Raw genomic sequence first — 17,198 nt, 5'->3', positions numbered from 1 at the left:
GTTACTTAGGATGGCATATAGTTCCAGAATGCTGTGGTAGCCATGCTGGTTAAGTGTGCCTTGAATTCAAATAAATCACAGACCGTGTCACCAGCAAAGCAACATCACACCACCTTGTTCACGGTGGGAGCCACAAATGCGGAGATCATCCGTTCACCTACTCTGCGTCTCACAAAGACACAGCGGTTGGAACCAAAAATCTCAAGTTTGGACTCATCAGACCAAAGGGCAGATTTCCACCGGTCAAATAGGGCTATCTTCTGTAAACCACCCCTACCTTATCACAACAAAACTGATTGGCTCAAACGTATTAAGGACAGAAATTCCACAAATTAACTTTTAACAAGGCACACCTGTTAATTGAAATGCATTCCAGGTGACTACCTCATAAAGCTGGTTGAGAAAATTCCAAGAGTGTGCAAAGCTGTCAAGTCAAAGGGTGTCTATTTGAAATATAAAATATATTTTGATTTGTTTAACACTTTTTTGGGGGTTACTACATGATTCCATATGTGTTATTTCATAGTGTTGATGTCTTCACTATTATTCTACAATGTAGAAAACAGTAAAAAATAAAGAAAAACCCTTGAATAAGTAGTTGTGCCCAAACTTTTGACTGGTACTGTAAATCTATTTCTGATTGAATGAATATACCTTATTGGTTAAGTAAAGGTTATTTGCTGAGCTCCCAATGGCCCCTCTTATCTGCTTTCCCTCTGTCATTTCAGTTCATCCTGAAGAACTATGGGGAGAATCCAGACAGCTATAATGAACAACTGAAGAAGCTAGAGACACTGAGACAGGTATGAACTGGGACTGAGCGTGCTATGCAAATGTCATATGTTGTGATTTATTTGTTATGTCGGCCATATACTATACTGTACTGTCTTTCTATCCTATAATAAGTAAGTGTTTGTGGCAGGGTGCGGTGAATGTGACGCGGGACTTTGAGGGCTGCAGCATTTTGAGGAAGTACTTTGGGCAGCTGCACTACCTCCAGAGCCGTGTGCCTCTGGGGCCTGGGCAGGAAGCAGCAGTACCCATCTCATGGTATGAGGCAATGAAGTACACATAGGAGCCCTATATTCACACACTTACCTATGAGATCCTTATCATACACACAGTTCCTTTCATAAACTCTTCCACAGACGGCTACGGAACGACCGGAAGAACACAAGCTAACACTTTATTTGGATAGTCCATCTGTAGATGCTCGACAGACTATCAGTAACATTTAATCCTAACCCTAAACTTAACCCTAGCCCCAACCTTAACTCTACCCTAACCCTTATTCTGAAACATCCCTAACTGTAACCTTCGCAAGCAGTTGCTTATCTGCAGATATCTCAAGAGCATCCACAGAGCATCTACAGATGGACAATCTGAACTATCCAAATAAAGTGTGAGCAAACACACACACACACACTTTCATAAGCTCTCCCTACCATACGCGTAGACACAGACCACACCCTCAGGTATGCAATACAGTGTGTCGCCAATTTCATTCTCTCTTACCAGGACAGAAATATTTTCTGGAGAAACAGTTACTGTGAAACAAAGATGAACGATAGTAAAAAGGTTTGGATCACCTTAAATACAGTTTTGTGCAAACTCAGTTCCATCATTCATTGAATCAGATGGCTCATTCATCACAAAACCCACTGATATTGCAAACTACTTTAATAATTTTTTCATTGGCAAGATTAGCAAACTTTGACATGCAAACAACATTCTGAACCTACACATCCATGCATAACTGACCAAATTATGAACGACAAGCATTGTAATTCTGTAAAGTGAGTGTGGCAGTGGTGAAACAAATATTGTTGTCTATCAACAATGACAAACCACCTGGTTCTGACAACTTGGATGGAAAATGACTGAGGATGATAGTGGATGATATTTTCACTCATATTTGCCATCTTTTCAATCTAAGCCTACAGGAAAGTGTGTGTACTCAGACCTGGAAGGAAGCAAAAGTAATTCTGCTCCACAAGAATAGCAAAGCACCCTGCTCAAACAGCCGACCAATCAGCCTGTTACCAACCCTTAGTAAACTTTTGGACAAAATAGTGTTTGACCAGATACAATGCTTTTTCACGGTAAACAAATGAACAGCAGATTTTCAAAACGCTTATAGGGATGGGCATTCAACATGCACGCCACTTACACAAATGACTGATGATTGGCTAACAAAATAATAATAATGAGTAAATAAAAGGATTGTGGGACCTGTTTTGTTGACATTATCTATAATAATCTGCTGCTGGAAAGGCATATGTGTAATGTAATGTTCCCTCAATTTTTTTCAGGCACTGAGCAAATTTCAGGTCTGCTTAATGTGACCTTTGAACGTTGTGAAATTTCTGTGCAACGTCCAGCGTGCGTTTACTGTGAACCCGGAGGCTGTACCCGCTTTAAGTTACAGTTTTAGAGGTGGCCATGTAGGCTACTGTGGCTATTTGATCATAACGTAAGCCTACCAGAGTGGCCTAACATCAAAACAATTGAGAAAATGTATCCCATAACAGTTTAACGTGGAAACGGCTGTTCTATCATTCAGCCTAACGTAGCAACCAATGTGCGGTGTTCAAAGTAGGTCTACATTCCATGAGACTTTTGAAAAAAACATGCAGGGCTTGACATTAACCTGTTTATCCACTTGTCCTTCAGACAAGGAGGTGACTAAACATGTTGTTGTGTTGTTTGATGCAAGAAACCACTTTACAAAATAAAATGCATTATTATTCCCATACCATTATTACAGAGAATCAGACAAATTATTCTACCCTTTGCCTATTGGCTACTTAGCTTATTCAAGCCTGTCTCAAAATACAACACTTCCCCTTTAAGACATTAAAAAAAACGCTCTTTGCCTGACTCGCTTTTCAAAGACGTCTAGAGATGTATATGTTTTGTGCTCTTGTAGGAAGCAATCACTCCCCTATTGCTGACTATAACAGGGCTAATAACTCACTAAATAGCAAAGGATATGAACAAAATGTGCACATGTGGCTACAGCAGCTCTTACTTTGACTTCAAATTAAGCGCATCTACTCACGACCGCTCATGCTGCAAACACAGTTCAGTTCAATGTAAATGGCACATATCCATATATGGCAATGAGCTATTTGCATATAGGCCTACTGCAGCTCTGATTGTTTATACCGCACAAGGCTGGAGAATCCTACTCTGATGCGTCCTGCCTACAACAAAATCTCTTGCATAGTTTGTTTTGTTTCGGTAAGGTTGATAGTGTTAACAGGGACAACTCTAGAACACTGGTCATCAACCTTGTCTGAGTCAAGATCACTGAGTCAAAATGCAAGCCGAGATCTACCGCTCAGATTGTTTTTAACATGACTTTAAAAAACGTAAGCCTATAGGTACACTTTCCTACTTATTCATTACTGCTGCGGTGCTTGTTGTAGCGCTGAGTGGATATAGGAACAACGTGCATTTTATGCCTATTAAAAGTGTTGAATACAAAGTGTTGACAGTGCTGAGTAAGAACTTACACATGAACTCAGTCATAAAAACAGCATCTCTTTGCTGTATTCGTTGACAGTCTCTCTCTCTCATGGTTTTAAACGTTTAGAAATCTCACAGTATCAACTTTCTGCAGCTTTCTTTTTTGCCACGCTACGTTACGGCAGACACAGTCATCTGATTGGCCAGGGGTAGGCTTATAGTGCACTTCATTTTCTCTTTGGGCCCGCAGGGAAGGCAGGGACTTACAATTGGCCCAGAACAGGGCAGCACGGCTGGCTCTTAAATGTACACAGAGAGTTAACATTATGTCAGTCTCACCTGGCTCAAAGTAGAGGACAGATTGACTTCTTCACAACTTGTATTTGCGAGAAGCATTGACATGTTCTATGCACCAAGCTGTTTGTTTAAGCTATTAGCACACAGCTCGGACATCCATGCATACCTCACAAGACATGCCACCAGAGGTCTCTTCACAGTCCCCAAGTCCAGAACAGATTATGGGAGGCGCACAGTACTACATAGAGCCATGGCTATATTGAACTATATTCCACATCAAGTAACTCGTGCAAGCAGTAAAATCTGATTTAAAAGAAAACTGATAAAATACACCTTATGGAACAGCCGGGAATGTGAAGAGACACACACAATATAACATACTATACACATACACATGTATTTTGTGTTGTAGATTTGTGGTTGTAGAGTAGTGGCCCGAGGGGAACACACTTATTAATGTGTCGTAAAAATCTGTTGTAATGTTTTTAAAATTGTATATAACTGCTTTAATTTTGCTGGACCCCGGGAGGATAAGCTGCTGCCTTGGCAGGAACTAATGGGGATCCATAATACATACAAATACAGACAGGCCCATACATGTAGACACACACCACACCCTCATGTGTGCAAAACAGTGTGTCAACAATTTCATTCTCTCTTATCAGGACAGAAATATTTTCTGGAAAAACGGTCACTCATGATGACATCAGCTATGAGCAAGCCTGCATCCTCTACAACCTGGGTGAGTTGAACCATTGAGTGGTGAAGTGTAAAACTGACCTTCGATCCGCACTGAGGGCCTAACCAGCCGTCAAACAGCTATTTCCTGATTGCCATGATGTTGTCTTCTCTGTAGGTGCTCTCCACTCCATGTTGGGAGCCATGGATAACAGGGTGTCCGAAGAGGTGAGCAGAAGTAACACGTTAACCTCTCTCTCCATGACATCTCACACGGACATTGTCTTGTCCTCCTCTTTCTATCACTTACCTCCTCACTCCCTTCTGTCTCCCTTCCTCCTCTCTCTCCCTCTAGGGGATGAAGGTGTCATGTACACACTTCCAGTGCTCCGCGGGGGCCTTCTCCTACCTGAGGGACCACTTCAGCCACAACTTCAGCGTGGACATGAGTCACCAGATCCTTAACCTCAACATCAACCTCATGCTGGTAACTATCGCACACACACACACACACACACGTGTGCACATGCATGTGTTCTCACAAGCATGAACACACACACTTCATCATTATTATTTCTCTATTCAGGGTCAGGCTCAGGAGTGTCTCCTGGAGAAGTCCATGCTAGACAACAGGAAGAGTTTCCTTGTAGCCCGCATCAGTGCTCAGGTAAATTTCCCTTCTGTCAACGCAAGATGTAGTAGCAGGGCACGATTACACCCTCTAGACCTCAGTTGCCATAGAGCACTGTTGTTCTCAATAGGCATCAAACAGGGAGGGACTAACTGAACTTATCCAATAAGAAAATGCGAATTATTTTCTGTTGCAAAACGTTTCGCTACGGTGTGCCCTAATGAGTATGACCCAGGTGTGTGACTGTTCTATTGTTGGCCTGGTCTAGGTGGTGGACTACTATAAGGAGGCATGCAGGGCTCTGGAGAACTCTGACACAGCCTCCATGCTGGGTAAGATCCAGAAGGACTGGAAGAAACTGGTGCAAATGAAGATCTACTACTTTGCCTCCATCGCTCATGTGAGTTTGAGACAGGACAGTGAGTTGTGAGGGAGTGTATTGCGAATGTGTTCTCAATTTGGTTAACGGATACTCTGTTATTGAATAACATTTTTTTTCAGCTGCATATGGGGAAGCAGGCTGAGGAGCAACAGAAATATGGAGAGCGGGTATGTCACCTTCTTGACTATCCCTACTCCCCCCGTGTATATTCCTCTGCATACCTCCATTCCTCTACATACTAATGTCTCTCCTTATACACCTGTTTTTCTAAAGCTGGCTTACCTGCAGAGCTCCTTAGACAAACTAAGTGAAGCCATCAAGTTGGCCAAGGTACAGTCAGCTTCCAATTGACTCTTGTGTGTAACCTTTTTCATTTGGCATTCTGAAATGGATTCTTTTGCATCTGTTATCAAGCTTACAATAACAAAGGAACTGTCTTTATGCTCCTTCCCCTCAATCCCCTCTTCTCTCATTCTCTCTTGTTTGAACAGGGTCAGCCGGACAGTGTGCAGGAGGCCTTGAAGTTCACCATGGACGTGATAGGGGGAAAGTAAGCAGCTATATTCCCTACCGTATATTCACGTATGATTGTGGGTAGGTTGGTACAATCTTTACCCTTTGAGATAGGTAGACAGTCACACACATTCTTTCTGATCCGTCTTCTCCTTTTATTTTGATATTCCTTATCCCCTGTCCCTTGTAGGTTCAACTCTGCCAAGAAAGACAATGACTTCATCTACCATGAGACTGTGCCCTCGTTGGAGACTCTTGCTTCCGTCAAAGGTCACATTGAACCCTGACCTCTGACCTATCCTCACACACAACCTCTCCTGCATTTCTTATACTATATTTGGATTTTCATTGTCATCATGTCCTCTCTAGGTGCCCCCCTGGTGAAGGCCTTGCCCGTGAACCCAACTGATCCCAGTGTCACAGGACCAGACCTGTTTGCCAAGCTGGTGCCCATGGCTGCCCATGAGGCATCCTCTCTCTACAGTGAAGAGAAGGCCAAGTTGCTACGGGATATCATGACCAAGATAGACAGCAGGAATGAGACTCTAGAGTGAGTAGGAGAGTCGGAGGGGCTGTGTGTGTATTTGTGTCGTCTAGGTACGCCTTTTACGATTTAATATAGTGACTTTGTGTGGTTACTGATGTAGCTCTGGGTTTACAGGCAGTTTATGGATTCTCTGGGTCTGGAGCCAGACTCAGTAGATAACCTGGACATGTACAGTCACATCCCCCCCGTACTGATGGAGAAGTGTGCTGCGCTCAGTGTCAGACCAGACACCGTCAAGAGCCTCATTCAGTCCATGCAGGGTGAGTGGTTGGCCTGGGACACACACATACACATGTCTCACACACACACATACATATGTACACAGCCTTTCGATAATATCCCTATGTTTCTCTCCCTCAGTCTTGTCTGGTGTATTCACGGACGTGGAGGCGTCTCTGAGGGAGATCCGGGATGTGCTGGAGGAGGACGAGGCCGGGGTGCGGGCGCTGCAAGAGGCGGTGGGAGGAGGCCCCGCGGCAGAGCTGCACCCCCAGGCACATGCACAGACCCTGGCTGAGATCCGCAGGGACCTGGAGAAGTACATGGAGGCCCATGAGAAGGCCAGCTTCACCAACACCGAGCTGCACAGAGCCATGAACCTGCACATCAGTAACCTGAGGCTGCTTGGGGGACCACTGGATGCCCTGAGAGACGCCCTGCCGAGGCCCCAACTCAACCAGGGTGGGTATAGGAAAGTGGAAAAGAGTTATGGTGTCATTTGGAGTGTGTTTCTAAATGTGTGTGTGTGTGTGTTCCTACAGAGGAGGTGGCGGGGCTGCAGTGCATGAAGAGGATCCTGGGTAAGGTGCAGGAGATGAGGGACCAGAGGAGCACCCTGGAAAAACAGCTGCGTGACCTCATCCAGCAGGACGACATCACTTCCTCCCTTGTCACTACCGAGCGCACTGACATGAAGGTACAGGACATTGTGTGTGGGTTTGATCTTCAGGAAATTCTAGACTAACGCATGCCTCTAAACACACTATATGTAACATTTGCCTCTTCCTCTCTCTCTCCCCCTCTCTCTCCCTTTCTCTCCCTTTCTCTCTCCCTCCCTCTCCCTCTCTCCCTTTCTCTCTCCCCTCTCTCCCTCTCCCCTCTCTCCCTCTCTCTCTTTCTCTCCTCTCTCTCTCTCCCTCTCCCTCTCTCCCCCTCTCTCCCTTTCTCTCTCCCTCCCTCTCCATCTCTCCCTTTCTCTCTCCCCTCTCTCCCTCTCCCCTCTCTCCCTCTCTCTCTCTCTCTCCCCTCTCTCTCTCCCTCTCTCCCTCTCCCTCCCTCTCTCCCTATAGAGGTTGTTTGAGGAGCAGTTGAAGAAGTATGAGCAGGTGAAGGTGTACATCGACCAGAACCTGTCTGCCCAGGAGAACATCCTCAAGGCGCTGACGGAAGCCAACGTGCAATACGCCTCGGTCCGCAAGGGCCTCGCCGAGACGGAACACAAGTGAGCAAGGTCTTGGGAAGGGTTTTAGTGGAACACCAGTACTATTTGTCAAAGGACTTTGACGCTGTTCCAGTCCAAGGCCATAGGAACGGGGCCAATGAAGAGAATCAGAACACACAAACAAATCGGAGCAGACAAATGGAAACACTAGAAACATAAGCATTAGCCTCATGTCATTGTTGCTGAAGAAGTTATCTCACCTCTCCCTTTCTCTTCCTCTTCTCCTCCTTCCTTTCTCTCGCTCCAACTCTCAGGTGGAACGGCACGGTGCAGACCCTGGTGGCGTCCTATGAGGCTTACGAGGACCTGATGAAGAAGTCCCAGGAGGGGAAGGAGTTCTACGAGGACCTGGAGACCAAGTCCTCCCGCCTGCTGGAGAGAGCTAAGACTCTGTGTCAGGGCAGGGAGGAGGAGAGGAAGGCCGTGCTGGACAGGGAGACCCAGAAGAATCCCCCTTCTCGGCCCACTGCAGCCAAACCGTCCCTGGGGTCCAAGGGGGGCTCAGACGTGGACTCTGCCTGTTCTAGTCTGGAGGATGCTGAGCTAGCCCAGATCAACGCTGCTATACTGAGCCTGGGAGGAGACCTGCCTGACGAGCTTCGTAGTCTACCCCCCGACCACCCCTCCCTGCACTCTGCCCTTCGCCCGGGACCTGAGGCTTTCCTTCCTGGTGCCAATCTGGGTGGCAATGCTTCGTTACCCTGGCCAGGGGCACCTGGGGCACCGCTCTATACCCCTCAGTTCCCCCCAAATCTTCGCCCGCACCATTTCCCTGGCCCGCTCCCCGCCCAGGGTTTCCCTCGCGGACCCTTCACTCAGCTACCCCCCCAGCAGACCCCTGTTTCTGGCTATGGCCCTCCCCAGCCGCAAGCCCCCCAAACTGGGGGAGTCGGGCCTGCCCGTGCCCCTTTCCGTCCCTCCACTACTACAGTAGATAGTATCCAGACCCCCATCCCCAGTTATAACTCAGCCCCACGCCACCCTGTACCACATACTGTCTCTGCAGGCTACGCTGTTCCCCCACAGATGGGTGTGTACCCACAGTACATGACCCAGCCTGGGGTGCCCATGCAAGTGCCCAGCCAGGTACCACACCAACATCCACAGCAGCAGTACCAACACCCTCCTGGGCAGCTGCCTCCTGGCTACCAGTCTGCCCCCAGGGCTATGCCCGGGCCCCGACCCCAGGCCCAGCAGGGTTACCCACAGTACATGCCCCCCCAGCACCAGCCCCGGCCACCCATGCCCCCCCAGTATCAACAACCATATCCTGGTCAGCCCCAGCCACAACCCCAGCATGGCTACCAGCCCCAGTTACCACAGGGCTATCAGCCTCAACACCCTCAGCAGGGCTACCCACCCCAACAGCCCCAACCCATGATCCCAAGGGGCCCTCACCCACAGATGCCCCCCACTGTCCAGCCCATGCCCCCTGTCTCCCAACCATACATGCAACCTGCCAACCAACAGATGCCCCCGCACCCTCATCAGCAGATGCTACCTTCCCAACAACAACAACTGCATCCCAACACCCAGCAAATGCACCCTCATCCACAAATGCACCCTGGCCCTCATCAGCAGATGCCCGCTAACAGCCAGCTGATGCCCCCAGTTTCCCAGGCTTACCTGCCCCCCACCAGCCAGCCCATGCCCCCTGGCCTGCACCAGCAGATGCCCCCTGCTTCCCAGCCCCATCATGTCCACCTCCCTCAGGGTTACCTGCCCAGGGGCCCCCTCCCACCTCAGGGGCCTCAGATGCCCCACCCTGGTCAACCCCCCCAACATGTCTATCAGCCCCAGTTACCACAGGGCTACCAGCCTCCTATAATGCCTCATTCAGCCCCCCAACAGTCCCAGGCTCCCCAACCTGTAGCCCCCATGACCCCCACCATGTACGCTACTCCTTCAGGTGTGAACGGCTCTCCCGGAGCCCCACCACAGCCCACCTCTATGGGCCAACCTCGGCCTCCTCCCCAGCACATGATTCCACCAACTGCTGGAGCTCCTCCAGTGGCCCTCCCACCTAATGTCATCCTTCCCTCGTCCTCACCTTCCCCTTCTCCCTCCCCAGGCCCCTCTTCCCTAGGCCTGGCCCCCCAGAGGCCCTCCCCAGCCCCCACCCCTGGCGGTCCACCCTCTCTCCCTTCCTCCTCATCCCCCTCCACCTCCCTCTTCCCGCGCCAGAACTCCATCACAGACGACCTGCTCTCCTCCAGCCCAGAGAGCCAGCCCGGTGGCCCCAAAGCCCCCGCCAACGTCCTCCAACCCACCAAGGCTGACCCTCAGGACGGGGAGCGCCGCAAGAAGAGCTCCCAGGGCATCCGGCTGATCCAGGGCGACCCGTACCAAGCCCCCGAATGCGTAGCCCGCCTCTGCGGCGAACTCGAACGCTTCCGGTCGGCCGTGGAGTCTCTGGAGCGCCCGTCGGTGGACGAAGGTGGCCTGTCGCCGCTGGATGCCCGTTGGAAGGAGCTCCAGGAGGGGCAGGAGAGGGACGCCAGGCAGCTGTCCATCGCCATCGCCCGCTGCTACACCATGAAGAACCGTCACCAGGACGTGATGCCCTACGACTGTAACCGCGTCCTGCTGCGCTCTGGCAAGGACGACTACATCAACGGCAGCTTTGTGGAGGAGCTGTCGCCCTACTGCCCGCGCCTCATCGCCACGCAGGCGCCGCTGTCGGGCACGGCCGCCGACTTCTGGCTCATGGTGTGGGAGCAGAAGGTTTCGCTGGTGGTCATGCTGGTCTCAGAGCAGGAGTTAGATAAGGTATGAACACACACTCAGGGGAGAAGGAATGGGCCATTCTAGGGGTTGCTTATAAAGGCTTACTACTGTGAGTGGTAGATGTACCACCTGTTTGGTTTTTACCCAAGAAGGAATGGGCCATTCTAGGGGTTGCTTATAAAGGCTTACTACTGTGGGTGGTAGATGTACCACCTGTTTGGTTTTTACCCAAGAAGGAATGGGCCATTCTAGGGGTCGCTTATAAAGGCTTACTACTGTGGGTGGTAGATGTACCACCTGTTTGGTTTTTACCCAAGAAGGAATGGGCCATTCTAGGGGTCGCTTATAAAGGCTTACTACTGTGGGTGGTAGATGTACCACCTGTTTGGTTTTTACCCAAGAAGGAATAAAAGGTAGGTAAGGAATTGGATAAGGCAGAACTTAGATGAGATGGTTTATTTACTTCCAGACTAAACGTTTGTGAAAACACATTTATTATTTCATTGGAAGTTATCGGTCCATATTTTGATTGACACATTGTAATTTATTGAGAGAACCCCAACTCCTAGTCGTTTCTTTACTGTGTTTCCGTAGGGAAAGGTTTTGCGATATTTCCCGACAGAACGCGGCCAGCAGCTTGCTCAGGGACCAATCACAGTCACCCTGACTACGCAGAAGACCACGCCCACCCACGTGGAGCGAATGATTGGCCTGCAATATCGTGACCAGAGCCTCAAACGCACTGTCATACACCTACAGTTCACCTCCTGGCCTGAGCTGTGAGTCCACACAGTAACAACTGAATAACCACTGTATGCATGGAAATTAATATCTGGCTAACGAATACCATTTCACTTCTTCTCTCTCTCTCTCCCCCCTCCCCCTCCCAGGGGTCTTCCTGAGAGCAAGAGCAATCTAATCTGCTTCATCCAGGAGGTTCATGGATACTACCTGCACCAGAGGCCCTTACACACACCTATTGTTGTGCACTGCAGGTAACACACACATGCTATTTTATTAAGATCACCAAACATCATGATGATTAATCAAAACCAAGTGTATGTGAGTATTGCCACGAACCCGGTCTCTCTCCGTGACCTCAGCTCTGGCGTGGGGCGTACCGGCGCCCTCTGTCTGCTGTATGCAGCGGTACAGGAGCTGGAGGCAGGGAACAGCATCCCTGACCTACCTCTACTGGTCAAGAAGATGAGGCAGCAGAGGAAGAACATGTTGCAGGAGAAGGTTAGAGAGACACACCTAACGACCTCATGCTTTACAAGGGGTTAAATGTGCAGTCTCGTAAGAGTGACGTCACATAGGCAAGTTCTCTAGTAAAAGCTCATGTTGTCACTTTCCCAGTGCATTGAGTCAGTGTTGTTTGTTGGTATGATGGCTCTTCAAGTTGTCTCCTCTCTCTGGTGTCTGTCCACAGCTGCACCTGAAGTTCTGTTATGAGGCGGTGCTGAAACACGCTGAGCAGGTCCTCCAGAGACACGGCTACCTCCCTACCGCCCCCTGCAGCAGGACACCCAGCACTGCTGCCACCAAGGTGAGCCCAGTCTCACTGAGACAGTTTTTCATCCTTTTGGCATTCAGGCTTTAGGGTCTCAGACACCTGAATGGATAGTGAGTAGTGGTGATTGAGGTCGTAAATATGCTCCTATTGAAAATGTAGTTGGAAAAACAATTTTATTTGCACTCGATGTAAGCTAAACTTGAGAGGCCCTATAGATGGGTTAGCTGACAACGTCACGAAAACTATGTGCACGCTTCAATGGGGCAGAAGTATATGAGTTGTTGTGATTCTGGATGGCCAGATAGCTAGCAACAATGACAAGAAACTGCCATGTAGGGAGTTGTTTTATCTTGTTTTCACTGATTTCATGTCAATATGGCAAAAAAATCACTAGTTAACCAACAACTGTAATGATGTATTTGAGAGACATTGTGCACATTTATGTTTTCAATAAACATTGGAGACAAAATATAGTTTACATGTTGTCAACAATCTAAGCCAACCCTGTCTGTTTTGCCCCATAGTTGCGCACGTTTCGCTGCTGTTGCTTGTCAACCAACCCGCCTATGCGACACTACTACTCACTCCTGTCTAAATATTGTCTGGTTGTCTTTTCCCTGTAGCCTTACTCTCGCCAGGAGTCGCAACAGGACATAGTTCTGGGAGGTGACATGACCATCAGCTCCATTCAGGCCACCATCGCCAAACTCAGCATCCGGCCTCCCAGTGCCACTGACCCAGCCATGGACCCTGTCCTCGACAGTGGCGCTTCCTCTGGTCTGGAGGACCAACCCTTCAACCCCCCCACCGACCTGCCCTTGGATAGAGAGCTAGAGCCAGCCACCGCCCCCGCCCGGGACCCCTCTCCCAGCAAGACCCAACCCTCCTCCCTCAGTCCCCTACTCTCCTCCCCAGAGAAGGTTCAGTCCCCATCACCCAATGGTGTGGATGCCACCGCCCCTTCCTCTCCCCCCACAGCCAATAACCATGCAGTCCCAAAGGTGACCCCTGATCCAGCCCCTCCCTCTGGCCCGGCCCCAAACTCCCTGGAGCTGCTGGCCTCGCTGACTCCCGAGGCCTTCTCCATGGAGGGTGGTGGGTGCAAGGGCAAGCACCGTGTCACTAAGCAGAGCTTCCTGCAGCCTGCCGAGGGCCAGGGCCTCCACCAGGGGCCCAGCGACGAGGGGGGAGACGACCCCCTGAGCAGCCTAGACCCCCTCTGGAGCCTCAACAGGAACTGAAACACAGGAGCCACGATGCCCTCTTTCTTTCTCACTTCATAGCCGTGTGTCAAACTGACCTGTAGCCTTTAGTACTAGTTCTTGATTCTCTGATTCTTAGTTAATTAACCAAAATGACTAGAATGGTGGAAACTCCAAGAATCACAACTAGAAGTGCTTAGTGGTAGGGGCTAGGGGTTGGTTTGAACCTGGGCCTTTCTGTTGCTTCAGGGGTCATACATTCCGCCTCCCATCACTGGTAGCCTGGCTGTGCTTCTGGGACCAAATCATGGAGCACTCGTCTTTTCTTTCCTTCTCTTTGTCTGTTTCTACCTGTACCAGATGGGACTGTTCTTCACTCCATGCTTCTTAGCTGGCCACTCGGCATCACTACAATCCCAGCACGCCCTCCTAGCAGCAGTTTCTATGGTCCCCTCGTACAGCTGGTCGCTCCAGGCACGGGGTTGGCTTGGGCTCTTCATGTGGACTAAGATGATGACGGTAGTGACTGATATGGTTGCACTAAGGTGACGCAGACAGAGGCCAAAGGGTGGGGGAGGAGCCTGCAGATGAAGGTGTCGTTGTGTTAACCGCATGCATACATGAATCGGCACATCTTAAGATTTTTTTCTTGTCTTTCATTAACACTGTAAATATATCTTGAATAAATGTAGACTACCCTCATGTTATTACGTTGTCATGGTTTTGACTACTGTATTTAAAATACACACCTACAGCTTATGGAATGTTTGAATTGATGTATGGTTTATTTCTCAAGTGAGTATCCACTTTTCTACAAAAATCAGACCACATGACAAGGTATCAAAGCCTCTTTATTTGGAAATTAGTACAAAGTTTTGCTCCGTGTTAAAAATAGTCCAGAACATTTGCTACCGCCACTACAGTCTGTGTACCCTAGCCAACCGAAGGGCGGAGGGGGGCAGAGCAGGCCTATGATTCCACAAAAACAATATTTACACCAGTTTCTCTCTGCCCCTCCCTCCGTCAACTATTTTGTAGGACCAAAAGGAACAGATCAAGGGGACATGGGCTGTGTTCCAATTATCTTAAATGCTTCCCTTCTCATCTCCTTTCATCACTACTGATAGTACAGTGGCAGAACGCTGGGAAACATATGTAAGAAAGGTCCTGTTCCATAAACGTTCTGTTTGGAGCATAGTGCTCGCAACACCAGAGTTGTTCGGTTTAATTCCTGCATAGACCACATATTGTGACTGAATGTGTGTGAACTGCTGCAATGGGTGGATGTCTGTTAAATAACTATAACATCATTATTTGCAAGCAAGGAGATAAGGAAAGGCAGCTTAAAAGGACTTGGAACACAACCATATTTTACTGCCCAATACAGGCAGCAGTTTATATCCTTCAACATTCATTCCTTAGAGACCCAAGTCATCATCATCAACCCCCACCACACTGCCAGAAAGAGACCATTTGGTCAGGAAGTAAAAAACGATCTTCAAATTATAAGTGAATCTACACACTAAAGCATTTACCTATTATTTACACAAAATAAATTAGAAATGTTACAATAGAACATGGGAGCACAACTCCAGTCCGTCTGGGTTTTCGTTTGTCTTCAATTCATGTTATTGATAAACCAGGAGACGTCACAACACTTGAGGACTAAAGCTGCCCACCCCTGCATTCACAAGTCTGATGTGTGTGTTTCTGAATGTCTTTCTATACATTATGTTTCAAAGTGCCTGATGTGTGTGTGCGTGTGTGTGGGCGTGTGTGCATTTCAGAGGGTTAAGAGTTAGTGCACAAGTTAGTGTGTTATATTTCTGTATGTAGAAGTTGAGGGGATTTGCTTTTCAATACCAAGCGTCACGGACCCACATTCAGCTATGGGTGTAAGTAACCAAGTAGGCTAATGTCAAGCCCACTGCACGCTCTCTGCATTGCGTGTGTCTGCAGGCTAGCGCTACGGTCACTCAGAGCTAAGGGGCTGAAAGAAAGGTTGAGTTAGTAAAGGGGGTCCAAGCTAGAGGGTCCCATCAAACTCCTCATATTCCTAGTCTGAGGCCCTCGCTGACTCCTTTGCTCACTTGAAAAGACTGGCTGGGACAAGGTGGAGTTATCACCACATTACTGGTACACTACCCATCCTCTCCTGTTATGCCTGATAGGGTTCTCAAACTCACAAGCAGAGAATTACAGAGATAAGGGAAAGTAAAGAGACCGTTTCATTGTATTGGGAAAAAACAGACAGAGAAACTCAGTTGTAAGATGTTTTTCAAGAGGAAGCCATTTAAAAAGTAACGTGATTTCCTCAATGGAACCTTCTGTCAGAGAACAAGACATATACAATGGTAGCATGACAATGTTACTAACGTAAAACAGTGCAATTGAATATATTCACAATCTCAAATGATCTGACATTTCTCCTAGGCCCAGTCAACATGGGAAGAGAGCAGCAAATGTAGAGCTACCACAACTTCAGATGCACATCTCAAATTCAAGCAGAAAGTGTAGAGGTATAGAGCCTCCTACAGCTAAAAGGGCCAGATGGGTCCTCTTGCAGCAACAGTAGCCCTAAAATCAGAGCCTGAGGCTTGGTAAGGCAAGGAACCTCTCCCCCTCAATCTCCAACTACAAGAAAACACTTCAGTTCCAAAATATTCATATTACAAATATTCATCATAACCAATGTTTAAAAAAAAAAAAAAAATCTAACCCTACATTTATGACATCGGCACATTATATTATGCACATCTCAAATTGTTACTTTAAACTGTATCACTAATAAATAGATTTAAACATAAAAACAACCCCCTCTCAAGGTGCATTTCATTACAGTAATCGTATCCAGTTCTCTTGCACACACACACAATAATGAAGGATTTTTGTCAGCAGTGTTTTCACCATAAAAGGGACTGTTTCTTTCCCAGGACACAAAACACACACATGCTAGTAACTGCTTAGCTTAGCCCAACAGCCCTCAGACCTCATGACATGAGCCTGCCACACTGATTGACTGGCGTGGTATCAAACACTCCGCCAATGACAGCATCATAGAGTGCAGACAGACTGATTGTTGGATGGTAACCCCTTGGATACAAACCCCCTGAGCTACTAACAAGGTCAAGGGTCATCTTTCTGGTCAGACAGACCCTGTGGCAGGTTGACCACTTGTAAGTCTGTCTGTCTGTACATCTGTCTCTCCAACCAGACATTAGCTTTATAAAAAACGTTATGTATTGCTATAGAAATGCCCTCCCACCTATTCGGGTGAAGTGCTAACGATCTAAATTAGCCAATCACGTTAACTCTTTCCAAGAAGATTGTCCAACTGCAGCGTAATGTAGGGCCAAAATTAGTTGCGTTTGCAGGTATCCCCATTGTCAGTACTGACCATTTCATCTACTCCTCCAGGCCACTGTGTGGCACCTGTCCTAGTTCTGCTACTGCTCAGTCCAGCTTCTCCAGCACCGAGGGTACATAGACCAGGCTGAGCTCGGAGCCAAAGTCGCAGACGATGGCGGCGTTGTTCAGCACCACGAGCTGGCGGACCCCCTGGCCGTCGCTGCTCTGGCCCAGGTAGACCGTCTGGAGGAGGTCCCCGAAGTTCAGGTCCCAGAAGGACACACAGCCCTGGCCCCCTGTCACCAGGAGAGACTCAGAGATGACCCCCAGACTAGCACCACAGCCCACCTCCTAAAAAGAGGGAAAATAAAGGAAAATTGGAATTGAAGCAGACGAAGAGGCATAAACTATCGTTGAAAAACAGGAGACTAGTTTTTACACACAC

The 17,198-nt window shown here is 48.3% G+C and overlaps 2 protein-coding genes across 2 annotated transcripts in view; one reads left to right on the top strand and one right to left on the bottom strand.

The window, feature by feature from the left end:
- LOC139364907 (tyrosine-protein phosphatase non-receptor type 23-like) overlaps positions 1-14,112 on the top strand; it is a 31,877-nt gene extending 17,765 nt beyond the window's left edge. Inside the window, exons 2-23 of the mRNA XM_071102132.1 lie at positions 729-803; positions 923-1,050; positions 4,434-4,510; positions 4,625-4,674; positions 4,802-4,933; positions 5,033-5,113; positions 5,346-5,477; positions 5,579-5,626; positions 5,733-5,789; positions 5,951-6,009; positions 6,163-6,242; positions 6,342-6,522; positions 6,634-6,779; positions 6,880-7,200; positions 7,281-7,435; positions 7,809-7,960; positions 8,215-10,729; positions 11,282-11,466; positions 11,578-11,682; positions 11,791-11,929; positions 12,120-12,236; positions 12,827-14,112. Of these exons, the coding sequence (XP_070958233.1) occupies positions 729-803; positions 923-1,050; positions 4,434-4,510; positions 4,625-4,674; positions 4,802-4,933; positions 5,033-5,113; positions 5,346-5,477; positions 5,579-5,626; positions 5,733-5,789; positions 5,951-6,009; positions 6,163-6,242; positions 6,342-6,522; positions 6,634-6,779; positions 6,880-7,200; positions 7,281-7,435; positions 7,809-7,960; positions 8,215-10,729; positions 11,282-11,466; positions 11,578-11,682; positions 11,791-11,929; positions 12,120-12,236; positions 12,827-13,444 (5,553 nt within the window). The 3' untranslated portion in view covers positions 13,445-14,112. The remainder of the gene's footprint in view (positions 1-728; positions 804-922; positions 1,051-4,433; positions 4,511-4,624; positions 4,675-4,801; positions 4,934-5,032; positions 5,114-5,345; positions 5,478-5,578; positions 5,627-5,732; positions 5,790-5,950; positions 6,010-6,162; positions 6,243-6,341; positions 6,523-6,633; positions 6,780-6,879; positions 7,201-7,280; positions 7,436-7,808; positions 7,961-8,214; positions 10,730-11,281; positions 11,467-11,577; positions 11,683-11,790; positions 11,930-12,119; positions 12,237-12,826) is intronic.
- A 126-nt stretch (positions 14,113-14,238) lies between these two features.
- Positions 14,239-17,198, bottom strand: part of LOC139364915 (sterol regulatory element-binding protein cleavage-activating protein-like) — a 39,372-nt gene continuing 36,412 nt past the window's right edge. Inside the window, exon 21 of the mRNA XM_071102143.1 lies at positions 14,239-17,104. Coding sequence (XP_070958244.1) covers positions 16,859-17,104 — 246 coding nt within the window. The 3' untranslated portion in view covers positions 14,239-16,858. The remainder of the gene's footprint in view (positions 17,105-17,198) is intronic.

The sequence above is a fragment of the Oncorhynchus clarkii genome, chromosome 2 (genome assembly GCF_045791955.1).
Source record: "Oncorhynchus clarkii lewisi isolate Uvic-CL-2024 chromosome 2, UVic_Ocla_1.0, whole genome shotgun sequence".
Lineage (NCBI taxonomy): Eukaryota > Metazoa > Chordata > Actinopteri > Salmoniformes > Salmonidae > Oncorhynchus > Oncorhynchus clarkii.
Note: the sequence above shows the minus strand (reverse complement) of the source record. Positions and strands in the feature narration are given on the sequence as shown.